The sequence below is a fragment of the Artibeus jamaicensis genome, unplaced genomic scaffold (assembly GCF_021234435.1).
Source record: "Artibeus jamaicensis isolate MK-2021 breed Jamaican fruit bat unplaced genomic scaffold, CSHL_Jam_final contig_3176, whole genome shotgun sequence".
NCBI lineage: Eukaryota > Metazoa > Chordata > Mammalia > Chiroptera > Phyllostomidae > Artibeus > Artibeus jamaicensis.
Window position 1 is genome coordinate 3,967,261 of NW_026521740.1, and position 22,882 is coordinate 3,990,142.

Below are 22,882 nucleotides of genomic sequence, written 5' to 3' on the forward strand. Positions count from 1 at the left end.
TGTTCACAACTTCAGGAGATTACTTTTATAGTCAGGGAAAGGTAAAACAGTCTGTAAGTCATTTGAATAATCGGATTTTTCTTTGAAATATTTGGATAATTGATAAATAAAGCTTTAGGGATACTTTAAACACAACTCAAGAGGCATTTGGCAACACTCTTGGTTGTGTTTAAACAACTTACCTGTATACATATATCCTAGCACCTGCCATGGTCTTCCTGTTGAAGAGGTAACAATGGAAGTCATCTGTGCATCCTCAACTGCTTTTCTGAGTTGTTAATCAGAATAGCTTCTGACTATCAAATAGTATCTAGTTATCTTTCTCTTTAAGTCATGCTGCACTAGAGAAAATGATCTTGTAGAGTTAAATTCAGGATTTGTTTTGATTTATCAGTCCTACGTTCTTATCTCAATTCCTAGTATAATAATACATTTGACTCACTTATACTACATTACCCCCCCCCCCCAGAATTTGGAATAAAAGTAATGACATCCTATTTGCAGTCTGTTATGACATAGCATTTGTGAATTGCTTTGATTCATAATGAAACATAAAGATATGTAACAGGCCTATTTCATTAGTAGAACACTTAAGGTAATGATTGGAAATTTAAACATGATGCCTCATTAAAGATCCTTAATTGCCGTGGACAACGTAGTGGATTTTAAATAGGCAAATGCGAAAGAGTAGAAATAATATATATCTTAATTTTTTTCCTTAGAGTTTGCAAAATGATCTTGAGGCTGAGCAGGTGAAGGTAAATTCATTGACTCACATGGTGGTCATCGTTGATGAAAACAGCGGGGAGAGCACCACAGCTGTTCTAGAAGATCAGTTACAGGTAAGGACCCTGAGAAGAAGGATAATCCCAAGAGACCTGAGACCCACCTACATGTTGCCCTTATTCTTTGTGTCCATCTCACTGTTTATTTAGAAGAGTAGAAGAACCTGGTTTAGGTCGTACCTCCCAGTTGGGTACCACAGCCTGTGGGTTACAGCACTCCCTCGGTATCATTCCTTTGCATCAGTCCTTGGGGTGAGTGGGCGGAGCAGTTTGAGGTCATCGCTTTCTTTTGTGTAATAGTGACAAGATTGGGACAAGTGGTCCACAGGCTTCTTGCTCAGAATCACTTAAGGAATTCGTTAAAATGTAGGTTCCTGGCCTCCATGCAGACCTGAATTCTTGCGAGTGGGGCTCAGTGGATGTGTACTTTCAAAAACCATCCCACGCATATTCAAGCTTGAGAATTTCAGCTGTTTAGGATTTAATTTTTCCTAGTTTATTGGTGAATCAATGTGTGAATTTCAACAACAGTTTTGGGGACCCTAACAAATTGCTTCTTTCTGCACAAAGGTTATAATGTTAAGCCCGTATAAAGAGATTTATTGGTATTTTATTTGAATAATACTGGGATTATCTCTTATGATGTTGCTGCCAGTTTATGACTTTCAGAATCTTTCAGGCTATAATTTTATCACATGAAATCCTTTCTCTTTTGTGTCATCATTTAAAGTTGGCCAGTGGTTCTGAGACTTTTTGGTGCAGAAGCCCTTAGTTAGTATAGTAACCTGAGAGGTAGGCGTTCTTGTCTGGCTCACTCCAAAGTGAAGACACTGGAGTTCAGAGAGGTGTCCTGCTGAGACCTGCCTCTGGCTGTCAGTGTCCTGCCCTTTGCACTGTGCCAAGCTTTCTATGACTGAATATCAAAATAAGATAATATGAATTAAATAATTCCTGGTCATAGGTACGGGATGTACAAGTAAAACTGAGCATTTGTTAATCATTATTTATGAAGTGGTAATAAAATAATTTGTTGAGAAAGTCATCATGAAGAATGATTTTTTAAAAAAAGCAATCAAGTTTATTTATCTAGTATTGCCAATACTTCTAAATATTCTCTTTGAGGATAATCCCAAGAGATTTGTGGAATTTTCTATGAATCATGCAATATAACTAGAAAAAATCAATTAAGTATTTAATACGAATTCTCTCATCCAACACATAGTTTTTATAAGGTTAAATTTTCATAATTTTGTACTACAGACAGAAATTTTCTTGTCATGTAAAAGGTGGTTAAGAACTTATTGATGGACTGAATTTTATTTTAAAGATAATTATAGCCTGAAACAGATTGAAGCCCAAAGCAGGTGTTTGCTCTATTTTCAAGGTATATATAAAAATGTTAAATTCTCAGGTAAAAGGGTCCATGGACATGGACAACAGTGTGGTGGTTGATGGGGGAGGGGAGGTAGAAGGGGAGTGAATGATAATAAAAAATGCTATAAAGATTAAATAAAAAATGCTATAAAGATTAAATAAAAAATTAAAAAGTTACATTCTCAAATAAAAACCACAACAAAATGGAAAGAACGGGAATATGGCATTGAAAGTTACAGGGTAGAGTTCGAATTGTAGTACCAGTTAGCTGTGTAATGTGAAATGATCAGTTACGTTTTATGGAAATTAATTTTTCTCATCTGTAATATATTTGTATTATTTTGAAGCAACTTTTATAAAAAATATATTTTAATAAATTGCTACCCCATAATAGAAAACAACAGACATCAAGAATTTGTCTCAGGATTGTGATAACTACCCCCTAAGGCTCGATTGACAAAGGCTGGTTTCCCCCTTTACTAGAAACTTGGGGAACGCTGGACAGCCGTGTGCCGATGGACTGAGGAACGCTGGAGCCGGTTACAGGAGATCAACATGTTGTGGCAGGAATTACTGGAAGAACAGGTACGGAACTGCCACCCAGAATGGTCACAGTAGATGGTGGAAGGTGACCTGTCCTTAACTGTGGCATTAGATTATGGTCTTATTTACTTTTGTTCTAAAGGGACATTTACAAATAATTTTTTGTTATTTTTCAAGTCAGATTTGTATCCGTTTTCCATGAAGATTTTTCATAGAGATGGAATTATATGGCTCCATTGTCACAGCTGTGTTTACTATTTAGCATGGTAGTGTTTAGATATGCTACTTTCAGGGTTTGCTTGACATCATAGTTTCATTGCATTTGTGGTGGGTAATGTGTTCGAACTGGTATCCACACGGTGTCTGGCATAAATAGCTTGTGCTTAATAAATAATGACTAAATGAATATACACAATACTTTGTGACCGCTAAGTCACAAGAATTTTTATCGATTTTTAAACAGAATAACTATGAAATTAACTAGAAAACATTATTAGCAGCACCATTGATTTAACATTTTGTTAATAGTATATTTTTCCCATTAAGGGTTGCCATAGTAAGTGAACCTTTAGCTCAAATCTGCCACCTTAAGTTTTCAGTCGGAGAGGTGGCCCTTGGCCCACCTCCATTCTTCCGAAAAAAGCAACCATCAAAACAGAATGCAAATAAACAAAATGTCTCTCTGAAAACACCAAACTGTTATGGTTTAGAAAATAAGCAGATACTCCATTCCCACTGTCCATTTGGTGTCCATTCGGACGCTTTTAAATGCACTTGGATGTCTATTTGGATGCTTTTCAAGTGCATTTCCTTTCCACCTACAAAAAGAAACTACATTATTTTCAGGTGATAAAAAGAAATGTGGGATGTTTTGTGGTTTACCAAACATGGTGCAGACATAATGTCTTAGAAAGTGGGGTGCAAAACCTGTCCCATTATAAGTTGTTCATCACTACTCCATGTCCCCAATCATTGGTCACAGTCTTCCTATTAAGAACCATATAGTGGACCCAATTCTGGTTCCTGAAATATTTACAGTTCACTTTTCAAATACTTACAGTTACTTAGACTGTAAGTCGTTGCTTTCGTTTCTGTCTTTCGAAAGACTGAATGCATTTCCTCTGTTTCTAGCCTTTGTGTTCTTGTTTAAGGATTTTCCATGAAATGCCTTCAGACCCTTTTATTTTTAAATTCTCTTCAGCCATCCAGAACCAGGAAGTCATCTCCAAACCTCCTCTCGCTCCCTCATCTCTAAACTGAAAGTAATCTCTTGTGTGGTGTCTACACTTTGTATCTCTTGCCATAGTGATTCCTGTGTGTATCTTACTGCCCTTACTACATTGAGGACAAGATCTATATTTGTCTTTTATGTTCTTTTGTGTGTGTGTGTATATATATATATATATTTAGTTTTAATTGTTCAAGTACAGTTTTATGTTGTCTTTTATGTTCTTAATCTTCACCTTGTTGTGTGTGTGCCTGTGGGACGTAGGGGAAGGGAATAGTTGTTAAGTGCACTGATAAAAAAACAATTAGAGAAAGAACTGATTCCACTGCAAACAAGAACCAGGATCCCCCAGCTTCCATTCTATAGAAAAGGGTTTCTGTGGTAGACACTCATTTGGGGAAGAATTATATCAGTGTAGCCTGTTGCTTTCCAACCCTGCTTCAAGTTTCTCTCTCTACTTCTGCCTAAAAAAACATACATTGTTGGCCAATGAAGTTTGAACATCTTTGTATTGGCTTTGGACTATCCTCAGACTTCCTACCCTAACCATAATTGCTATTGAACCTGGAGCATTAGTGCGGTTTTCCTGCATGATGCTGTGGAAAAACTGTTAGCTTTGGAGTATGGGTCTTTGATCTGGCTCTTCTGTGAACTAGCCAAGAGACCTTGGACATACAACTTGGCTTCTCTCTCCTTCCTCCCTAAAATGAGGAGCTGGGACAATACAATGTCTGAGATTCCTTCTGCTTCCTGATTGTTAGAATGGGATTCCTTTTGGAGACTTGAACAGCCTTTCGGATCCACCCAGCTCTCTGAGAATTAGGTTTACCTGTTCAGGTGTGGGGCTAACTTCAGGCTGGTCTGTTGCAAATGTGAGAAATAATGTCTTAAAAAGAGATGTATTTTCTTTGTCATTCATGCCCCATGCTCAGGTGTTCGAAGTCCTTCTTATCCAAGATAAGGGTGAAGCCTCTAATGATAGAAATGTTAGAGATTTGGGAACTGGAATGAATTGACTTACCAAATGATTCCGAAACGTCTTTCTAACTTTTGTCATTATTTGTAGTGTTTGTTGAAAGCCTGGCTGACCGAAAAAGAAGAGGCTTTAAATAAAGTCCAGACGAGCAACTTCCGAGACCAAAAGGAACTCAGCGTCAGTGTTCGACGACTGGCTGTGAGTAATGCTATTTGTAGCATCTGGCTTGTGAGTCTATGATATGTTAGTGTTTTACATCCATGGAGTGCTTCCATGGAATGATCTGGAACCAGGAGCCTTATGTTTCAGCATTAGAGAATTGCCAGGGCACATGTTACTGTAAAATATACATGTGTACATTTCCTGACTGGGGAACAGGCAGATGGAGTCCTATTAAAAGGCAGTCATCTAACAAATATCTGAAATACCAGATTTTGAAGGAAGACATGGAAATGAAGCGTCAAGTACTGGACCAGCTGAGTGAGATTGGCCAGGACGTGGGCCAGTTGCTTGATAACCCCAAGGCGTTCAAGAAGATCAACAGTGACTCTGAGGAGCTGACTCAGAGATGGGATTCTCTTGTTCAGAGACTAGAAGATTCCTCCAACCAGGTACCTGTTGCTCTCAACAGTATGTTGAGCCATTAAGTAGACATTAAATGTTCAGGTTCATTTTAGTTTTTATGAAATGAAAGAGTTGGGTCCTTATTCCTGGTTTACTATAAAATTGAAAATTTGACATGTGACAATCTTGTTTAGTTTCCTAAAGTGAGTTTTAATAGACCTTCAAAAGCAAAACTGATTAATATCTAGTAATGTAACCCTTGGTGACTGATAACAAACATGAAACCATCAAGTAATCTTGAAACCTTATTAATTTAAAAATATTTTAGTGAATTGATCGAAAAGAAAACTTTCATGAGCATGAATGTTCATAGCAGCATTATTCATAATAGACAAGAAGTGAAACAGCTCAAACGTCCCATAGCTGGATGGATCAACAAAATGTGCTATATCCATACAATGGGATTTTTTTGGTGATGACAAAGGAAGTACTGATACCTGCTGTGACATCGATGAACCTTGAAAACATTATGCAAGTAAAAGGCACCAGTAACAAGATTATAGGCACTGATTCTGTCTGTATGAACTGTCCAGAATAGACAGATTCATAGAGACAGAAAGTAAATTAGTCGTTGCCAGAAGCTGAGGCGGAGGGAGAGGAGGGTGGGAAGGGACTGCTAATGGTACAGCAGTTCTTTCTGACATGATAAAATTGTTCTGGAATCGGAAAGTGGACACGGCTGCATAGCTCCGTGAGTACACTAATAACCATTGAATTGTATATTGTCAAATGAAGAATTTTCTGACATATGCATTGTATCTCAATGCAGCTATAATAAAACACAAAACTTCGGATGATTTTATTTCAGGTGACGCAAGCTGTGGGAAAGCTAGGGATGTCCCAGATTCCTCAGAAGGACCTTTTGGAGACTGTGCACATTAGAGAACAAGTAACCATGAAACGGTCTAAGCAAGAACTGCCTCCTCCCCCTCCTCCAAAGAAGAGACAGATCCCTGTGGACATGGAAGCTAAGAAAAAGTGAGAACAGAGAGAAATTTTCCAAACCCAGTACCGCACACAATGTGTGTTTGTATTCGGTACTTATTGTGATCTAATCACTAATCATATGCAAATGTAGACATAGTTATTGTTATGGAAATTCAACTACTGAACCACTCATACCCTGAGTCTTCTAATATTCTGCTTCCTATTGAGCATCTACCTTGTCTCGGATGGTGCCTTGGAACCTCCGTTCAACCGGAAGTGTGTGCTGAAACCACCTCCTCTTCTTCCTTTTTGTCATTTACCTTGGGAGGATATGATTGTCCGTGATTCCTCATCTATTCTTTCTCTTACTATCATGGTTCTGACAGTTTTGCTTTAGATAGATCTCCTTGTTGTTTGCGACTCTCCGTTTTGTTCTCACAGTGAAAAAATACTAAATTCAGGGGAGTAATCAGTCTTGTTTCTTCATTTTTGCCCTTCATTCTTTTTCCATATTCTCTTTTTTCCTTTGTTAATTCCTTTTTCTAGATTCATTAACAGATTTTTTGTGTTTGGCTTGAGGATTCATCTTTGGTAGGAAATATCTTTTCATTTTACTGATTCAAAATAAACTTGGGATCTTTGTAAGAGGAATAATCATGCCTGGCATGTGCCAAGCTTTTACGAATGCCCGCTACTCTGTTAAGCCATACAGTGTCTCAGGTACTGTACCACGCATGCTCTATAGCAGCTAACCCTCCAAACAGCCTGTGTGATTATTCTCTCCTTTTTGCAGTAGAATCTCAGTACTCCGGTAAATGGGCAGTTAGTTCTGCCTGACTAAAATGATATGATTTCCCCCAATTTGGCTTCTGTCAGACAAAGCATGACTCTAATTTTACCAGATGATTCTCATCTTGATGGCAGGGCTGTGTGTCCTCCTAATAGCACCTTCTTGCAGGATCCGTGTGTCTCTGGAATTGTTACTTTGGGAGCCAAGGCAACAGACAGAGAAGATGCTTTTGATCTTAATATTCTCATAGACCTTTCATTTCCTGAGAATTTATATTCTGCAAGGTTTACCTGGCAGTGTGTCTCTCCCGTGCTGACTTTGTGCATTTGGAAACAGAGAAGGTTATAAAAAAAACTAGGGGGCATATGTAGATTTTGGTATCAGTTCCAGTGTAGGTTGGAGGAGAGGGTGGAGAGCTTCTCCACACCAACCAGCAATTTGTGGGACACCAGCTGGGTATCCTACTGTTCACCTCAATTCTGATGCTATCTCCTGGGACATAGCATCAGATTCCGCAGATTAAGGGTTCAGTCCTACAAATTGTTACTTGTGCTTCTAACCCCCTGGCTATAAATCAGCTGTTCCCAAGGCTTCCTCTTCGGGTGTGATTCATTTTCTAGAGTGGCTCGCAGAGCTCAGAGAAACATTTTCCTTACTGTACTACCGGTTTGTTATTAAAGGGTATAACCCACGGGCCTCCAGGTGGGCGGGATGCACAGGGCAAGGGAAAGAGCAGAGCCTCCATGCCTTCTCCAGGAGGCCCCTCCACCTGTTCACCAATCTGGAAGCTCTCTGAACCCTGTCCTTTTAGGTTTTTCCGGAAGCTTCATTACCTAGGCATGGTTGATGAAATCTTTGGCTGTTGGTGACTGATTCAACTTCCAGTCCCTCTCCCCTCCCCAGGGGTCAGGGTTGGGGGTGGGACTGAAAATTCCAACCTCTAATTTCAAGGTTAGGTCTCCTGGCAACCAGCTCCCATCCTTAGGTGGGGTCCAGAAGTCACCTCATTCACAGAAAAATGATAACTTGGTTGCTCTCACCACTTAGAAAATCGTAAGGGATTAAAGGAGCTCTGAACCAGAAATGGGTCTAAGACCAAATATATGTTGCTTATTACAAAGCACAGTATTGCAGTATATAAAATCTTAAAACATGCCATCTTGTATATAGGTGTATTCTGTTTCATAAAAACAGAATACTGTGCCCTGAGTGACTTAATGAGCTCACTGATCATCTCATGGTGCAAGAAGCGAGGTGGGGCAGTTTGAAGGGGTGGCCCTTCAGTATCCTGTCACTCTGTCTCTGCCTTCCTCAGCAGGGCATCTTCCCACGGTCCCCAAGGTGCTGCTGCAGTACTGGGTCCAGTGTCCTTACGTGACCTGCTTTTTGGGCAGTAGTGGCAGGTTTTTCTTTCCTTATTATTATTTTTTTATTGGGGAGAAATTTGTTTTCTGGAAGACATTGGCTCACTTCCCCTGGTCTCACTGGCCAGGACTCAGTCCCTTGTCTATGCCCTGGTGTATGGGAGGTTGAAGCTGTCCTGCCCTTTCAGACTCTGTAGTTGTGTTCAGGGGGCCTTGGACGGCAAGGAAGAGGGGTGGGCAGGGAGGTGTCTGTGGGGTGGGCAACCAGCTGTGAGAATCAGCTAGTTCACCAGTTGATTGATGCAGAAATTTCTTCACTTAATTCCTGGACAAGTAGAGGCTTGAGGATGTCCAGTTCATTATAATAGAAGACAGTGAAATCTCACTGTTAGAAGTGTTGCCCAGGCAAAGCTGGCTCCCTCTCAGTCTCCACACATGTGCTAGTTCTGCTTTCTGGGGCAGGAGAGAGTCACAGCCCCCTCTTCATACGGTACCTCTTCAGTATTGGAGAATAGGTTCCAGATTCCAATTTCCGTTCATTACCCTAAAGCCCAGGGAATCCTTACCGTTCCTAGTGTGAAAGTGTTTCCAGACCCTTAGAAACCACTATTAACTTATCTTAAAATGTGCCGTTCAAGCAGACACGAGCCTCAAATAACTGCTTAGCACAGCTTGTAATATCACATGCTTCAGAGATGGGGATGTATTTCCCCTTCTCTTCTCTTGGTCCTGCTGGTGGCTGTTTTGCTACCAAGGGGCAGCCATTTCCTAGAATGCGGATCCCTGTTAAAGTGACCTGAGATCATTAACACCCTGTAACTTTTGAGTCACTCGTGTTTGCATTGAGGGCGGAAATAGACGAAGTCTCCACCAAGGTCATTTTCACTGTGGGCTCCTTGGGTGGTGCTCCTGTCCTCTGGAAGCACAAATAGAAACCTGCTGGTAAGGTGTCAGGAGGAGTGCGGTGTGCTTTGAGTGACTCACTGACCCCCGGTTATGTACCTGGAGTGTCACAAAATCTCTTACCACTTACGAAAAAAATTTACCTTGATGAAAAAACAAGTATTCACAATTCACTAGAAACACTTCAAGAGAAGTTTCCCAAAAGAATCAGCAATGAGAACCATGTTTACCTTAAAGCACCTGAAAGTATCCAGGAGCTATTTTGGGAAGCCCTGTGGATAGAGTACTGACAAAGAGGACAGGCGGCCTCAGCTGAAGGCCCAGCTCTGCCGGTCATTGACCTCGTGGCCTGGGTCAGTTATTTAACACCTCCGGGAGCTCGGTTCCTTCATCATTAAAAGGGGTAATAGCAGGGTATACTTCATAGGGCTGTTGTGAAGACGCCTGGAGTTAAGAATACGCATGAAACATGTAGACAAGTGCCTGGGTGTGTTACTGTATGGCCAGCAGTCCATGAGTGGGTCTCCTCTTGTCCCTCCTCACTGTGGTTTGACTTTCCTTCCCACCCACCACCTCCCAAGTCAGTCCCCCTCTCCCACTGCCATCATTTTGTTCTGGGTCCTGGTACCACCACAGCCTTTTCTCTGGTTGTGGCTGCCTTGTCTTTTCTTCTCCATGAACATGAACAGGGAAATAGCGTCACGGCAGTCCCATGCCTTAGACCACAGGCGGCAAATACAAGGCATGTGGGCTGAATCCAGCCTTCCACCTTGTTTTATCTGGCTTGGCACCTTGTTTCTAACGGGCAGCAGTGCTGAGCTCTTGCTTAAGGAGGGAGTAGTTAGACTTATACAGTCCTAAAGTTACATTTGGCCCTTTGAAGGCAACCACGAGGCTGATGCGGCCCTCAGTGAAAATGAATTTGACACCCCTGCAACCTTTCACTGACTCTCAGTGGCCCTTTGTTTCAGCCCAACTCCATCTACCCCGCAGGGCCTCCGGTAACTGGTTGGCGTCCCTCCCTGCTTAGTAGTCACTATTGCAGCCACACCTACCTACTTGTGGTTTGCACAGTGTGGTCTGCCCTTTCCTTGCTCTCCCTGTGCCAGGGAGACTCTTGGCTTAATGCTGTTCTAGTCCAGGAAGCCATTGCTCCTGGATTGGCAAAGGAGCCATCCTGCGGTTCCTGGAATTCGCACCTATCAAGTTCTTTTTGTTCTTGCACGTTCTCTCCATTGTTCTTGGTAAACTGGAAGCTCCCTGAGGGCTGGGAGGGCCTCATTCACCTTCTTCAGATCAAGAGCCCAGACCAGAGCCTGGCTTAGAGGGGGCCCAACTCAGAAACCTGTTGAATTAAAGAAGCCATTAATTTTAGCAGTGTCTGTACTTGTTTTTTTTCTGTTATTATCTAACTAAATCTGTTTTTCATGATCTACATGCATTTATAAACATATAAGCAATTTCTTAAAAAATTTCAACATTGAAAAATTTATTTTCTTTAATTATTTATTAACATGACAGTATCACTTCTCTTTTCATACTTTCAATGGTAAAAGTATGATTTTATTTTGTGTGGCTTCTGTAATTCTGGGTTGCTTTTTTGTTTTGTTTTGTTTTGTTTTTTTGAGGAGTGTTTTGGTTGCTCTCTTTCTCGAGCCAAGGGATACAGTGGAAGGAAATGAATGACAGATGCTAACATCTGCATCTCCAATTAGGTTCGATGCTGTGAGTGCAGGGCTGTTGGACTGGATCTCGAAGTCAAAGTCTGCCATTCAGGCCACAGAGATAAAAGAGTATAAGAAGATGCAAGAGACTTCAGAAATGAAGAAGAAGTTAAAGGTAAAACATAAAACAAAAGTGTGCTTGTGAATAAAATATTTCACTAGGATAGATTTACTTTGGCATAAAGATATGATGGGATCCAAGAGCTTCCTCTACAATAAATGTAGCAATAACGTAGCTTTTAGAATAACTTTGTAGTAAATTTTGTGCTGATTTAAGTTGGTTGGTATCAGATCCCTGTGTGGAAGAGGAATTTTTTCCCTTTCTCCTTAACCAATGAGTTGTGTAGGAAGGAACACTTACTTCCTAAGGTGACCTAAATATTATTTCTGTTTTTAGCTAGATTAGATCTTAACCTGGTAACCAATAACTTATGACTTTGTGTAGAACATGTTTTGCTTTCAAAATACAACAAACTACACTTGTTCCTCCTTATCCACAGTTATCGGCAACTAGCCACCCACCAAGAATGTTAGCTGGAGAATTCCAAAAATAAACAATTCATAAGTTTTAAATTGCATGCCATGCTGAGCAGCATGATGAAGTCTCACACTGTCTCGCTTCACCCCACCTGGAACAGGAGCCCCACCTTTGCTCAGTGTGCAGGCCACCCTCCCATTTGTCACTTAGTAGCTGTTTTCATTATCAGGTTGACTGCCAAACTATCGCAGCACATATGCCCAAGTAATGCTTCTTTTACCTATAATGGCCCCAGAGCATGAGAGTAGCGATGATGGCAATTCAGATGTGCCAGAGAGGGAAGGTGAGGACGGTGCAGTAAGATGTTTTGAGAGAGAGAGAGAGAGAGAGAGAGAGAGAGAGACCTCACATTTACATAACTTTTATTACAATATGTTGTTATAATTGTTTTGTTTTGTTCTTAGTTTCTTGTTAATCCCTTTATTGGGCCTTCTTTATTATAGGTATATGTGTTTAGGGAAACACATAGTGTATGTTGGGTTTGGTGCTGTTCATAGCTTCAGGCATCTACTGGGGATCTTGTGACATATCCCTTGAGAATAGGGGGTTTACTGTATTTCAAATTTCTTTAATATATTCTCTTCGGACAAGAGACACCATTTTAAAACAGAAATACTATTCAAGTTGAATGGTAGCTTAGCTCTGCTACTTTGTACCCACACGGGCATTACTGAGATTGTGACGGGAGAGCATAGTGATTTATGTCATTGGTGTTCATTAAGTCTCAGTATACCCTTTTGTGAACTGTTTGGGCATCCAGAGCTACATGATGTAGGTATTGCCACCTACATCAGCAAGGCAGCTTGTCAGTAAGGAGTTTGGAGCATATTTAAAAAATGTATCACTGATGTTAGTTGGAAAGCGGCAGGTGCCATGGGAATGGAAAGGAAGCCGCCAGGGCTGCTGCAGTCAGTTCCACATGGGGGACGAGTGCAGAGGGCCGAGTGGCACTGAGCTGGCAGTGAAGTGGGCTGTTGGAACTGGGAGGAAGGTCCCACCAGGCAGGGGTTATCCTGAGCAGAGGCGCAGAGGTGGCCGAGTGTGTTGTGATCTTTGGAGCACACACTTGTTTTGTTTCCTGCAGGTGTGTGTGTGTAAAAGTAATAGAATCAAGGTTGGAGAGGGGGTCCGGGGTCAGACCTTGGGCGACTCTGCATATTTGGATGAGCAGTGGAGACTAGTTTTTGCCTTGACTTTCCATTGTGACTGCTCCCATTTGGAGGTTACCCATGATGGTTGGTTTCTAAATCTGAAATGTTCATCTGATTATGTAGCACCAGGGCTTGCAATTAATGTAATGGCTTCCTATTGCTATGGGGGTAAAACACAAGGGCCAGAGTTCCTCCCCCACCCCCCACCAGGGCGGCCATCTCTACTGCTAAGTGCAACCTCCTCACCTCTCATTCAGCCCTCTGCTCTTTTCCCACTCTCCTGCCTTCACCGCACGCCCTTTTCCAGAGTGGCCTTTCATTCAGCCTTTGTGCTGCGTGACTGAACTGCTGGCTCTTCCAGTAAGCCTCCCTTAGCCTTGTTTGGAAAAAGTAAGTGATTGTCTCGACTCCCATGTTGCCTAGATGTCATTATTTGTTCCTATGCCTGCTGTGAGTGCTTAGAAAGTGAGGATGACTTTTCACTGAACGCCACACTTGCAGCACTCAGTAGAGCGCGTGGATTGTGGGTGGACGGAGTCACGGCCGTGGTGGGCAAGGGGGTGAAGAAGGTTATTAACCTCGGGGCCCAGGGAGTCAGGAGAGCAAGACACAAGGGCCATGTTCCATCATTTCATCTACTTCTTACTGTTCTGAAAAATCAGTAGATGATATTAACAGTCATTTTACAACCCAATCCTCCAAGTCATTAAAGTGGCAGAGAACGTGGAAGTTACAGAGATCTTTATGGAACAAGTGCCACAAAATATTAAACTACGTAGGATCTAGGCACTATTTACTTTCACAAATGGTTACTATAATAGTTGAGGGGTTAAAAATAACAGTTTTGTGTGTGTTTATGTAAGGTATGATTGGAAGTTCCTATATTTTCCTTTAATATTTATAAGTTAATTTATTTTGTTGTTTTAGATAGGTAGTAATACATGCTGAATGGTTATAAAAATGTTAAATACAGAACATTTAGTGATTGCTTTAATCTCTATTTTTTCTTGCAAATTGGGGAAAAATCAGCTTTTGTAACAAAGTATTATTTACTTAAAACAAGGTATTGTTCAAAGAAGTAAAAGAATACCTTGTTTGAACCAGTGCAATGCCTGCATGGAGAATCCCTAAGTGCAATCTATCACTACCATAAAAACTATTTAAAAAATCAGTTTACGCAAAGCAGGTAATAGTTTTTCTCTAGTTTGATGCTGAGTTGTTTGCATTGGTACTCAGCATAACAAAAAGAAGTGGTATTTCCTAGACTTGTTATTTATCGATCTTGGACTACAAAGGTGGCCATGTGACTTAGCCACATTAAAGTTGGTGCAGGTGAAATAAGGATGGCCAATCTTATTTGGCAGTGCTGACAGGGAGTGCCACTTAGAAGCGGCCTGATTCTGCTCTGGGTCGTCTGGTCGAAATAACACGGGTTCCCTACAAGTTTTGATTGTGTTTGTACGGACACAATTTGAGTAGTTGGTTAATAGATAAATATCAGTTGGGAATTGAGGATGGGAGAAATTTCAAACACTGACTATGTGCACATGTGTTCGCGTGTGTGTGTGTCTGTGTGTGTGTCCCCATGGTTTTGTTCAGCCTTTTCTTAGAAGTGATGGCATTTGTTTTCCCCTGTCCCTCAGATGAAGGGGCATGGAGAATATCAAAGCATAGACACATGAATATTAGAACTAGCCATTTTTAAAACTGAAAAGATAAAACACTTTAGATCCTAAAGTGTATTGTAATTATTTATAAGAATTTATGCTAGTGATTGAAGTTTGCAATAAACTCTAGACTTAATATAACACCAACAAAGAATACTGGGACTCATATTATTTTTTTATCTGTTTTTCTTGTTGATTAAATTTGGTTCAGTGATCTCAGTCATAGCGCGTTCAGTTCACTGGACTCAAATTTTTAATTTTATGGTGTGGCCTATATGGAGACTATATATGGGAATAGACAGATATCTCGGGTCTAAAACACTAATTGTACTTATTTCCTCTTGATAGGAACTCATAATTATAGTGTACATTTTTTTCTTAAAAAGAAACCAAAGCTTTATGTTGTTTGTTTGAATTTACCTTTTAAAGTTTAATCACCTCTGGCGTTCTGGAGGGCATCCTGGAATCGCATGGTGTTGTGTGATAGTTTTCTCTTAGGTCAACTCTGTAACATCTAAAGAGAATGTCAGAGGGCCATTAAACATTAAAACTTAAAATAGCATCAGCATTACATTGAAAAGAAAGTCTGCAGTATCCTTACACTGAGACTTCATTTCCAGGGACTAGAAAAGGAGAAGACAGAAAGAAGCCCCAGAGTGGATGAATTAAACCAGAGTGGACAAATCCTTCTGGAGCAAATGGGAAAAGGTGAGATGCTTGATTTTTTTTCTTATCTGTGTTTTTAGATGATGGCATTGAATAATATTTACAGTTTGACAAATCAAATATATATGTTTTGATACTCTTACTCTTTGCTAGAAAATGGTTTTCAGAAACATTTTGGTCAGCAGTGTTTTTTCAAATGAAATGTTGTGCTGTGGCTGATTATATCAAACAGATAAAAGCAAAGTTGTTCTGCTTTTAGGTAGAATCAAGGTGCTCACACTGATACCTCAGCAAAACAACTCACACTGGTGTGGAAGATTGTAAAATCCCTTCCTTTGGGGTTTATATATATTGGGAATTGTTTTTTGGAGAGATGATGTTACACTAATAAATTCATTAAGGTTATTTACTTTTTTAATCATTTTTTACTAATTTAAATTAATAAATCTTATTAATTTACTACAGGTATTTCTTTATAGTTAAATTTGATGTTATTTGTATTTTTTAAAGATTTTAATTATTTATTTTTAGAGGGGGGAAGGGAGGAAGAAAGAGTGGGAAAGAAACATCAGTGTGTGGTTATGTTTCAAGACCCCCCCACCCTGGGGACCCAGCCTGCAACCCAGGCATGTGTCCTGACTGGGAATCGAACTGGCGACCTTTTGGTTCACAGTTCAGTGCTCAGTCCGCTGAGCCACACCAGCCAGGGCATGATGTTATTTGTATTTGAAATTTTTACCAAAATTAAAAAAACCTTTTCTTTTGTTCTTTTTGAAATAGACCCAGTGATTCTGGGGAGTATAAAGATGAATGCTTTTGTGATGTGATTTTGTGTGCTATTCTTTCTTTGCTTTGGAAGACATTTCTCCTAAGCTGCACTCCGTAGTCCATGACGTAAGTGCTTTGGAGGTCTGTTTCTGTCGTACCTATTCCTTGACAAAAGCCACAGACCCCAAAGCGGAGTTAGGAATGTTAGTTTGACAAGAATCTTCAAAGATGTAATTTTCAGCCTTTTTATTTTTAGAGTTTTATTATAAAAGTTGTAAATAGATACACAATAATTGGGATAATATGAGGAACCTCCCTGTACCAATTACCCAGCTTCAATAGTTAGTGATATTCTGCCACTCTTAATTGTCTAGGTCTCTACTCACTCCTCACCCCTCATGATCTTTTTTACAGTTTATTTTAAGTACATTTATTTATATTGAAACACATAAAACTGTGCTGTTTTCACAAATTTACACACTCAACATATCAATACATAGGAGATTTCCATTGCTCTAGAAAGTTCCCTGGTGTCCCCAGTGGATCCGTCACCCACCCCCAACCTGGAGAACCACATCTTAAAAAAAGATTTTATTCGTTTTATTTTTGGAGAGAAGGCAAGGGAAAGAGAAAGAGAGGGAGAGAAACATCAATGTGTTGTTGCCTTTCACATGCCCCCAACTGGGGACCTGGCCCGAAACCAGGCATGCGCCCTGACTGGGAATCAAATTGTGACCCTTTGGTTCACAGGTGAGTGCACAATCCACTGGGCTAGAGCAGCCAGGGCAAGAACCACATTTTTAAAAACCTTAGATTTTCTCCCCTGCCTTTTCAAAATATGTTGATTTATTTTGTATACATTCTGAGGTCACACACATGTATACACAAATATGTATGCATCCAGTATAAGTCCTTTATTTAGAAATTATGCAAATGCACCCATTAAAGATTGTCAGTACAATTTAATTTTTCATTTCCTTCCTTCTTCCCTTCCTCTCTTCCTCTTCCTCCTTTGTTTCTTCCTTTCTTTTTCTTCTCTCTTTAATAGATTACTATTTTTATTCAACATCTGCACCAGCTAAGTGTCTTAGTTAGTGGCTGTGGGCACCCCTTGTGGGGATTACTCTTTCAAGTACTTACTTGAGACCTAGAGACACAGGAAGACTATACTTTATGCCGATAAGTTGATTCTTGCAATAATTATAATGAATTGTGTGCTGAATTTAGGTTAGTTACAATAGTAGATTCTTCACTTCTGCGCCAGCATTGTAGCGCAGGAACCAGACTTTGTCTGGTGTGAATGTCGGGTAGTTTCATGAGTCTGCCTAGCGACTTCCCCTTGTTTCCACGCTTAGCGTGGTGGGGAGAGAAGCTGGGGAGAGGCAGTCTGTAATGGCGAGAATGGCGGGGAGTCGGGAAATGGGAGACTTCGGGGTCACCTGTCCTCTTCGGGTTTTGTGTCGTAGTCTTTGCTTCCTGTGCTACAGCTTTTATTGGATGAAATATTACTTCCAATAGGCACTTCCTATAAAATATGTACACTGGAAATTGATGAGAAAGAGCTACTTGCAAAATATCAAGTGCAGTCTCGGGGAATATATGATATGACATATAAAGGAATATATGATATATAAAATAAAGGGGTGACTTTTGTGACCCAGTGTGTGCGTGTTTAATTTCATAAAAAACCTTTTATATTTTGCATTGTCTTTTTTAAAGCTTTGGTAGGGCTGGAAATACATTTGTTACAGAACCCAAGTTCTTTTTATTTAAAAACTATGTTATTGAAATTTTTTTAGGATGTGGTTGGAAGCTGAGAAATGTGGGCATTGACCTGAATTTATAAGTTCTGGGTTTAATTTTCTCATTTTTTGAAGGGTGTTTGCTTTTTGTTAGCGAGAGCATGCAAATATTAAAATAAAATCTCCCCACTGTCGTCCATGTTATCCATTATTCTAATTTTACAGTATTGCATGTTACTTCTCCGCACATGGTCAGTGCTGATAATTCTGCCGCTATAAAACCAGAAATGTTGAACAGAAATGAAAGCACAATTGAGTTACTCTTTTTATTCCTCTCTCCCCTCCCTAGAAATTCGAAATAAGTCCTAGAACACCGATAATTAACATAGAGGGTGGTTTGTTTTTTTTTTACGGTGTAATTTGGCCACAGTCTGCATAGGTAAGGAGACAGATAAATGATCCATTCAGTTAGAAAAGTACATTAAACGCTTCAGTAAAACAGATGTTCACATAATTGTGTCACTGGTTTCCTCCAACTGCTCCATCACAAAGCCCACCACGGCGAAGGTCCAGAGGACGTTCCTGGCTAATGCATTTGAACTGTTTTGTGACACCTCACGTGTGTTGTAAAAATGAAACAACCTGTTTCACTGGACTGCTGCTGTACCTGATTGATTGGGTTTTACTTATCTTGTTCCTAGATACTGTCAACAAACATTATAGAGCAGCTGAGCATTTGGCTTTAAGAGAAGTGACCCCCACTAGTCCTGGCAAAGTATAGAAGCCCGGTGGTCCCATGTCTTGTAAGCATTTCCCTTGATTTCAGCAGTCCAGTCACTGAAAAGGATGAAGTCAGATGAGAGTAGGTGGCAGGAATATGTTCTGTTTCAACACTTGTAGGTAGCCAGTGGAATGATGGGCCATAGATTTGCCTTTGATCAGTTGTTGAGGAGCCGGGTGTTTTGTGGAGATAGAAAAGTTATAACTCAGGGTCTCTGGGAGCAAAACAGTTATTTTAAAAAATGAGATACAGTTTTCCTGTTATACAATGCACATGGTGCTTTTGTATTATTTGGTATTGGTCCAAACCATGTTATCTGAAGCTTGGAGGAGGGAAACTGAAATTCTGAGAACTGGTTTGGAGGCACAGAGTAGATGGATCAGGAAATGCTGTCAGTGAATACAAGCAGGAATTGGGGAGGTTGCTTCAGCTTCCCTGGTTCCTAACGTGCGTACCTATTTTCTAGATGAGCAGCCATACTTTTTCATCCCAAATAATGGTACTTATCAGTTTGGTTTTCTTGTTTAACATAAATTGCTGACGTGAAAATGAAGTGGCTGATGTTATTCTTTAGCCTGCTTAGAGTAGAAATGACCTGGCAGGAGCCCAGTCTAGGTCTCTGTTCCTATTACTTTGCCAGGAAAATGTTAATTTGTTATGTTTATGACCCCCATTACCAGGGATAATTGAATTCAGACTGTGGTGTGAATGTTTTGCCTACATCTATTTAATGTTCTATTGCCTGCATAATGGACAGTGAACTTCAGCAAGTGGCATGGGTGGTATGTTCAAATGATGTCATGTTTGCATTTCGGATTTTCAGTGACTACAGCGTGTTGTAGAAATTTCTGAAATTGCATCGTTTGTGGATCAGAAGTGAACACTTGTCGAACTTCCTCTTTTTTCTTTCCACTCTCATTACCCTGGGTTTTGATGGGGCAGGTTTGCAAAGCACGATTGTTTACATTTCCCTGCTACTCAGAGAATAAAGATGTGAAGCCCATTTTCTCCATCTGTGTGCCGTCCTCAGGAGATACAGAGACTTTTGCAGATTTCATAGTATTTTTACATGGTTTGATGGGATTTTATATTACAGGACAGACTGTGATAAAAACCTGTGGTTATATATAACTTGATTATTTCTGTGAACATTCTCTAACTCTCAAAAGTGTGAGACAAGCAAAGTTGTATATGAGAAATAAGTCCTGGAGATGTAATGTAATAAATAAATTAATTAATTAAAAAAACTGTTGGGATATTCCCCGTTAAAAAAATAATTTTAAGATATCAGTAATCAAAGGAACAATGTTCTTTTTTGATCTGTTCCTAAAGTTGATAGTCTGCTGCACTGATATTACGGTATTTGCTGGCCTGTGTGCCCAGTAAGCTTGCCGATGCTTGAGGGCCTGGCTGCTGGCTGGTGGTTCCCGCACTGCCCAGGTTGCTCACAGCACTGGGGATTCTTGCTGGTCATTTTGCATTTCCTATGACGCTGTGGTTTGGCCTCCAAAGACTTGAGCTGTCTCCTCGTTTTTCTAGCCAGCTGTCTTTTTTCTGAAAACAGAGGGTCTACCATCTGATGTCAGGGTACCAGCCGAGTTCAGACAGTTCATTGTATTTCCCTGGCTGAGACTGGAAGCTCATAGAGTGCTAGGGTGCCAAGGATGCGAACACACTTTCTGTAGAAAAGCAGTGGCTGAACTTCTAAGCCCTACTGGTGTGCCTTTAGTGATGGTCACACCGCGCTGGGAGCAGTATTTCAAGCTCCTCCTCTGTCACTTTGGTCAAGGAATCAATCAGTTATTTTTAGTATCATCATCATTATTATTGCATCGTTATAATTCATAGTGTATACTTTTTTATTTTGTATTATAATTAACTATATTTTTTGTTACTTTATAAGGGACTTTCGAATGATCCTTGTGTCTTACATTACTTCATTATTTTGAATATGTTAGAATATTTATAACAAATTCCAAAAAAATTTTGTCACAATATGTGAAGTGTCTGCTTATTTTTCATGTCTTCTGTGTAGAAGGTCTTCCGACTGAAGATATAAAACATACTCTGGAGAAGGTATCATCAGAATGGAAGAATATATCTCAGTGTTTGGAAGATCTGGCCAGAAAGACTCAGCTCCAGGAAGATATAAACACTTACTTTAAGCAACTTGATGCACTTGAAAAGATCATAAAGGCAAAGGAGGAGTGGGTAAAACATGCTCCTTCTTCAGAATCTCCCCAGAAGTCCTTGCTGAGTTTGAAGGTAAAGGGACAACCGTCCAGCACATGAAAGAATTCTGTGCCCAGTCCTGTATTTAAAAAGATGCTCCTTGTATCGTGAACATTAGGTTAATTCTGCTCTGATGAACTCTATACGAGGACGCTCATCCTCACTGAGTTCATATGACCACATTTTCTCTTCATAGCGGGAACTGACAAACCTCCTCGGCCTCCACCCCCAAATTGAGATGGTGCGTGCCAGCTGCTCGGCCCTGATGTCCAGGCGTTCTGCTCCTGAGTTTGTCCAGCAGGGCTTTGATCTCCTTCTGGACCACTACCAGTCTGTGCAGCAGGATTTAGAGGATCAGCAGCAGCAGCTAGAGAACGGTAAACGTGCTGTGTCTTCTATTGCCTCCCCAGTTGCCTTCACTGAAAAATTACCCCTAATATTGAGACCTGTAGCACATTTGCTTGCTTTGAACCACACTCACTCTGTTTTCCTCTGTGCCTGCTACTGTTCCAGATCCTGAAGTACATTCCGACTGTTTCCCGGATCCGTGATTGGCTGTCAAAGTGCAAACAGCTTTCCCATGCTGTAAAAGTGTGTTAATAGGATATAATGATTTTAAGGCTGTTTTTAAAGGGTGCTGTATCTCCCTTTCCTGGTAGGAGGCCAGGCAGTATTATTTCGAAGGGCTAAAAGGAATGATAAGTTACTTCGGTTGGCTCAGGAAGGTTCACATTCTAACAATACCACCTTCTCTTCTCAAAGAAATCCTGTTCCTGTTTAGAAGTCTGAAATTTTTTAAAGAGTTTTTACTTTTGGAATAAATCTGGCTTTGAAAAGTTAATTGTTGAAAGTTTTGAGAACTCGTCTCTCAGCTGTTATATTTGTTTTTCTCCTAGGCTGTTGTTTAAGTCAGGAGTTGTGTTGTGTTAGGTAATGTTACGGGCAGGGCGTGTGAATGAGCTATGCATAGAACCATGCCCTCACCCACAGCAACCGTGGGACAGGTGTCGGCGAGCAAATCTGTCACATGGGCTTTCTTCTGGAAGGGCCTCTGGACTCCATATTCTTTGTTCGCTGAATTCCTTTAACCTAGGATGTGAAGTATTTGAAAGTGCCTCTTTTGAAATTTACGGTTACAAAATACGCTTTTGTTTTTAACAAGAATCAATGGGCAATTGAAATGTTTTGTTTATTGAAAAATTCCATGTATGTTTTGTTTTTAATCAGAGTAAAACACATACAACATCAGCATTACCACTTGAACCACTTTAAGTGTAGAGGGCAGTAGTGATCAGCGTGTTTGCCTTGTTCTGCTGCTCTCTGCGGCTCTTCCTCCTGTTAAACTGCAGCTCCACGCACCAGCCCAGAGCTCTCCATTTCTCCTTCCCGATAGCCCCTGGCAACTACCCCCTTTTTTCTGTTTTATCGGGTTTGACCACACTAGATTACTCGTAAGTGGGATTGTACAGTGTTTGCTTTCCTGGGACTGGCTTGTATCACTTAGTGTAAGATTCTCTGAGTCCATCTATGTTATAATGTGTGTTAGGATTTCCTTCCTTTTCAAGGCTGAGTGATATTCCACGGTGTGTCTACACCACATTTTGTGTATCCATTTATTTGTCGATGGGCATTTGGGTTGGTCTACCTGTTGCCTATTGTGACTAATGCTGCTAGTTTAACTCATGACACTAGTTGGTTTCATCGCTTTGTGCTTCAAATAAGCTTACTTTCCTTCCACGCAAGCGTTGCTTGTCTGTGGTTTTTACATTAGGGGGGTGAAGTGGAGTTCGTTCCAATTGGCTTTTGCAGTCATTTCTTCAAGCACCGGTGGCAGCCTGGCTATGGCGTTTTGACAAGTGTCCACCGCTCTGTGCATGGCAGTTCCTGTGCATGCTCAAGCTCAGGGGAAGACCGGCTGAAGGGATCTTTGTTTTCTTTTATTCTTTGTGTAGCTACCAGGGAAAAAGAGATTGTATGAGATAAAAGGAACATTGTAGTGCCATCTTCAGAGAGACATTTCATCATGACAAAATGAAGATAAATGACAGTGGGTTAGTTAATATTTCAGACATCGACATCCGCAGGAATGATGTCACTGT

At 40.5% G+C, this 22,882-nt stretch overlaps 1 protein-coding gene across 6 annotated transcripts in view; it reads left to right on the top strand.

Annotated features, from left to right (window-relative positions):
- UTRN (utrophin) overlaps positions 1 to 22,882 on the top strand; it is a 449,632-nt gene that overhangs the window by 117,060 nt on the left and 309,690 nt on the right. For all 6 annotated transcript variants that reach the window (XM_037144913.2, XM_037144915.2, XM_037144914.2 and 3 more), the window contains 9 exons: positions 723 to 842; positions 2,643 to 2,744; positions 4,997 to 5,104; positions 5,338 to 5,517; positions 6,339 to 6,508; positions 11,230 to 11,353; positions 15,215 to 15,302; positions 20,587 to 20,816; positions 20,980 to 21,160. In XM_037144913.2, coding sequence (XP_037000808.2) covers positions 723 to 842; positions 2,643 to 2,744; positions 4,997 to 5,104; positions 5,338 to 5,517; positions 6,339 to 6,508; positions 11,230 to 11,353; positions 15,215 to 15,302; positions 20,587 to 20,816; positions 20,980 to 21,160 — 1,303 coding nt within the window. The remainder of the gene's footprint in view (positions 1 to 722; positions 843 to 2,642; positions 2,745 to 4,996; positions 5,105 to 5,337; positions 5,518 to 6,338; positions 6,509 to 11,229; positions 11,354 to 15,214; positions 15,303 to 20,586; positions 20,817 to 20,979; positions 21,161 to 22,882) is intronic.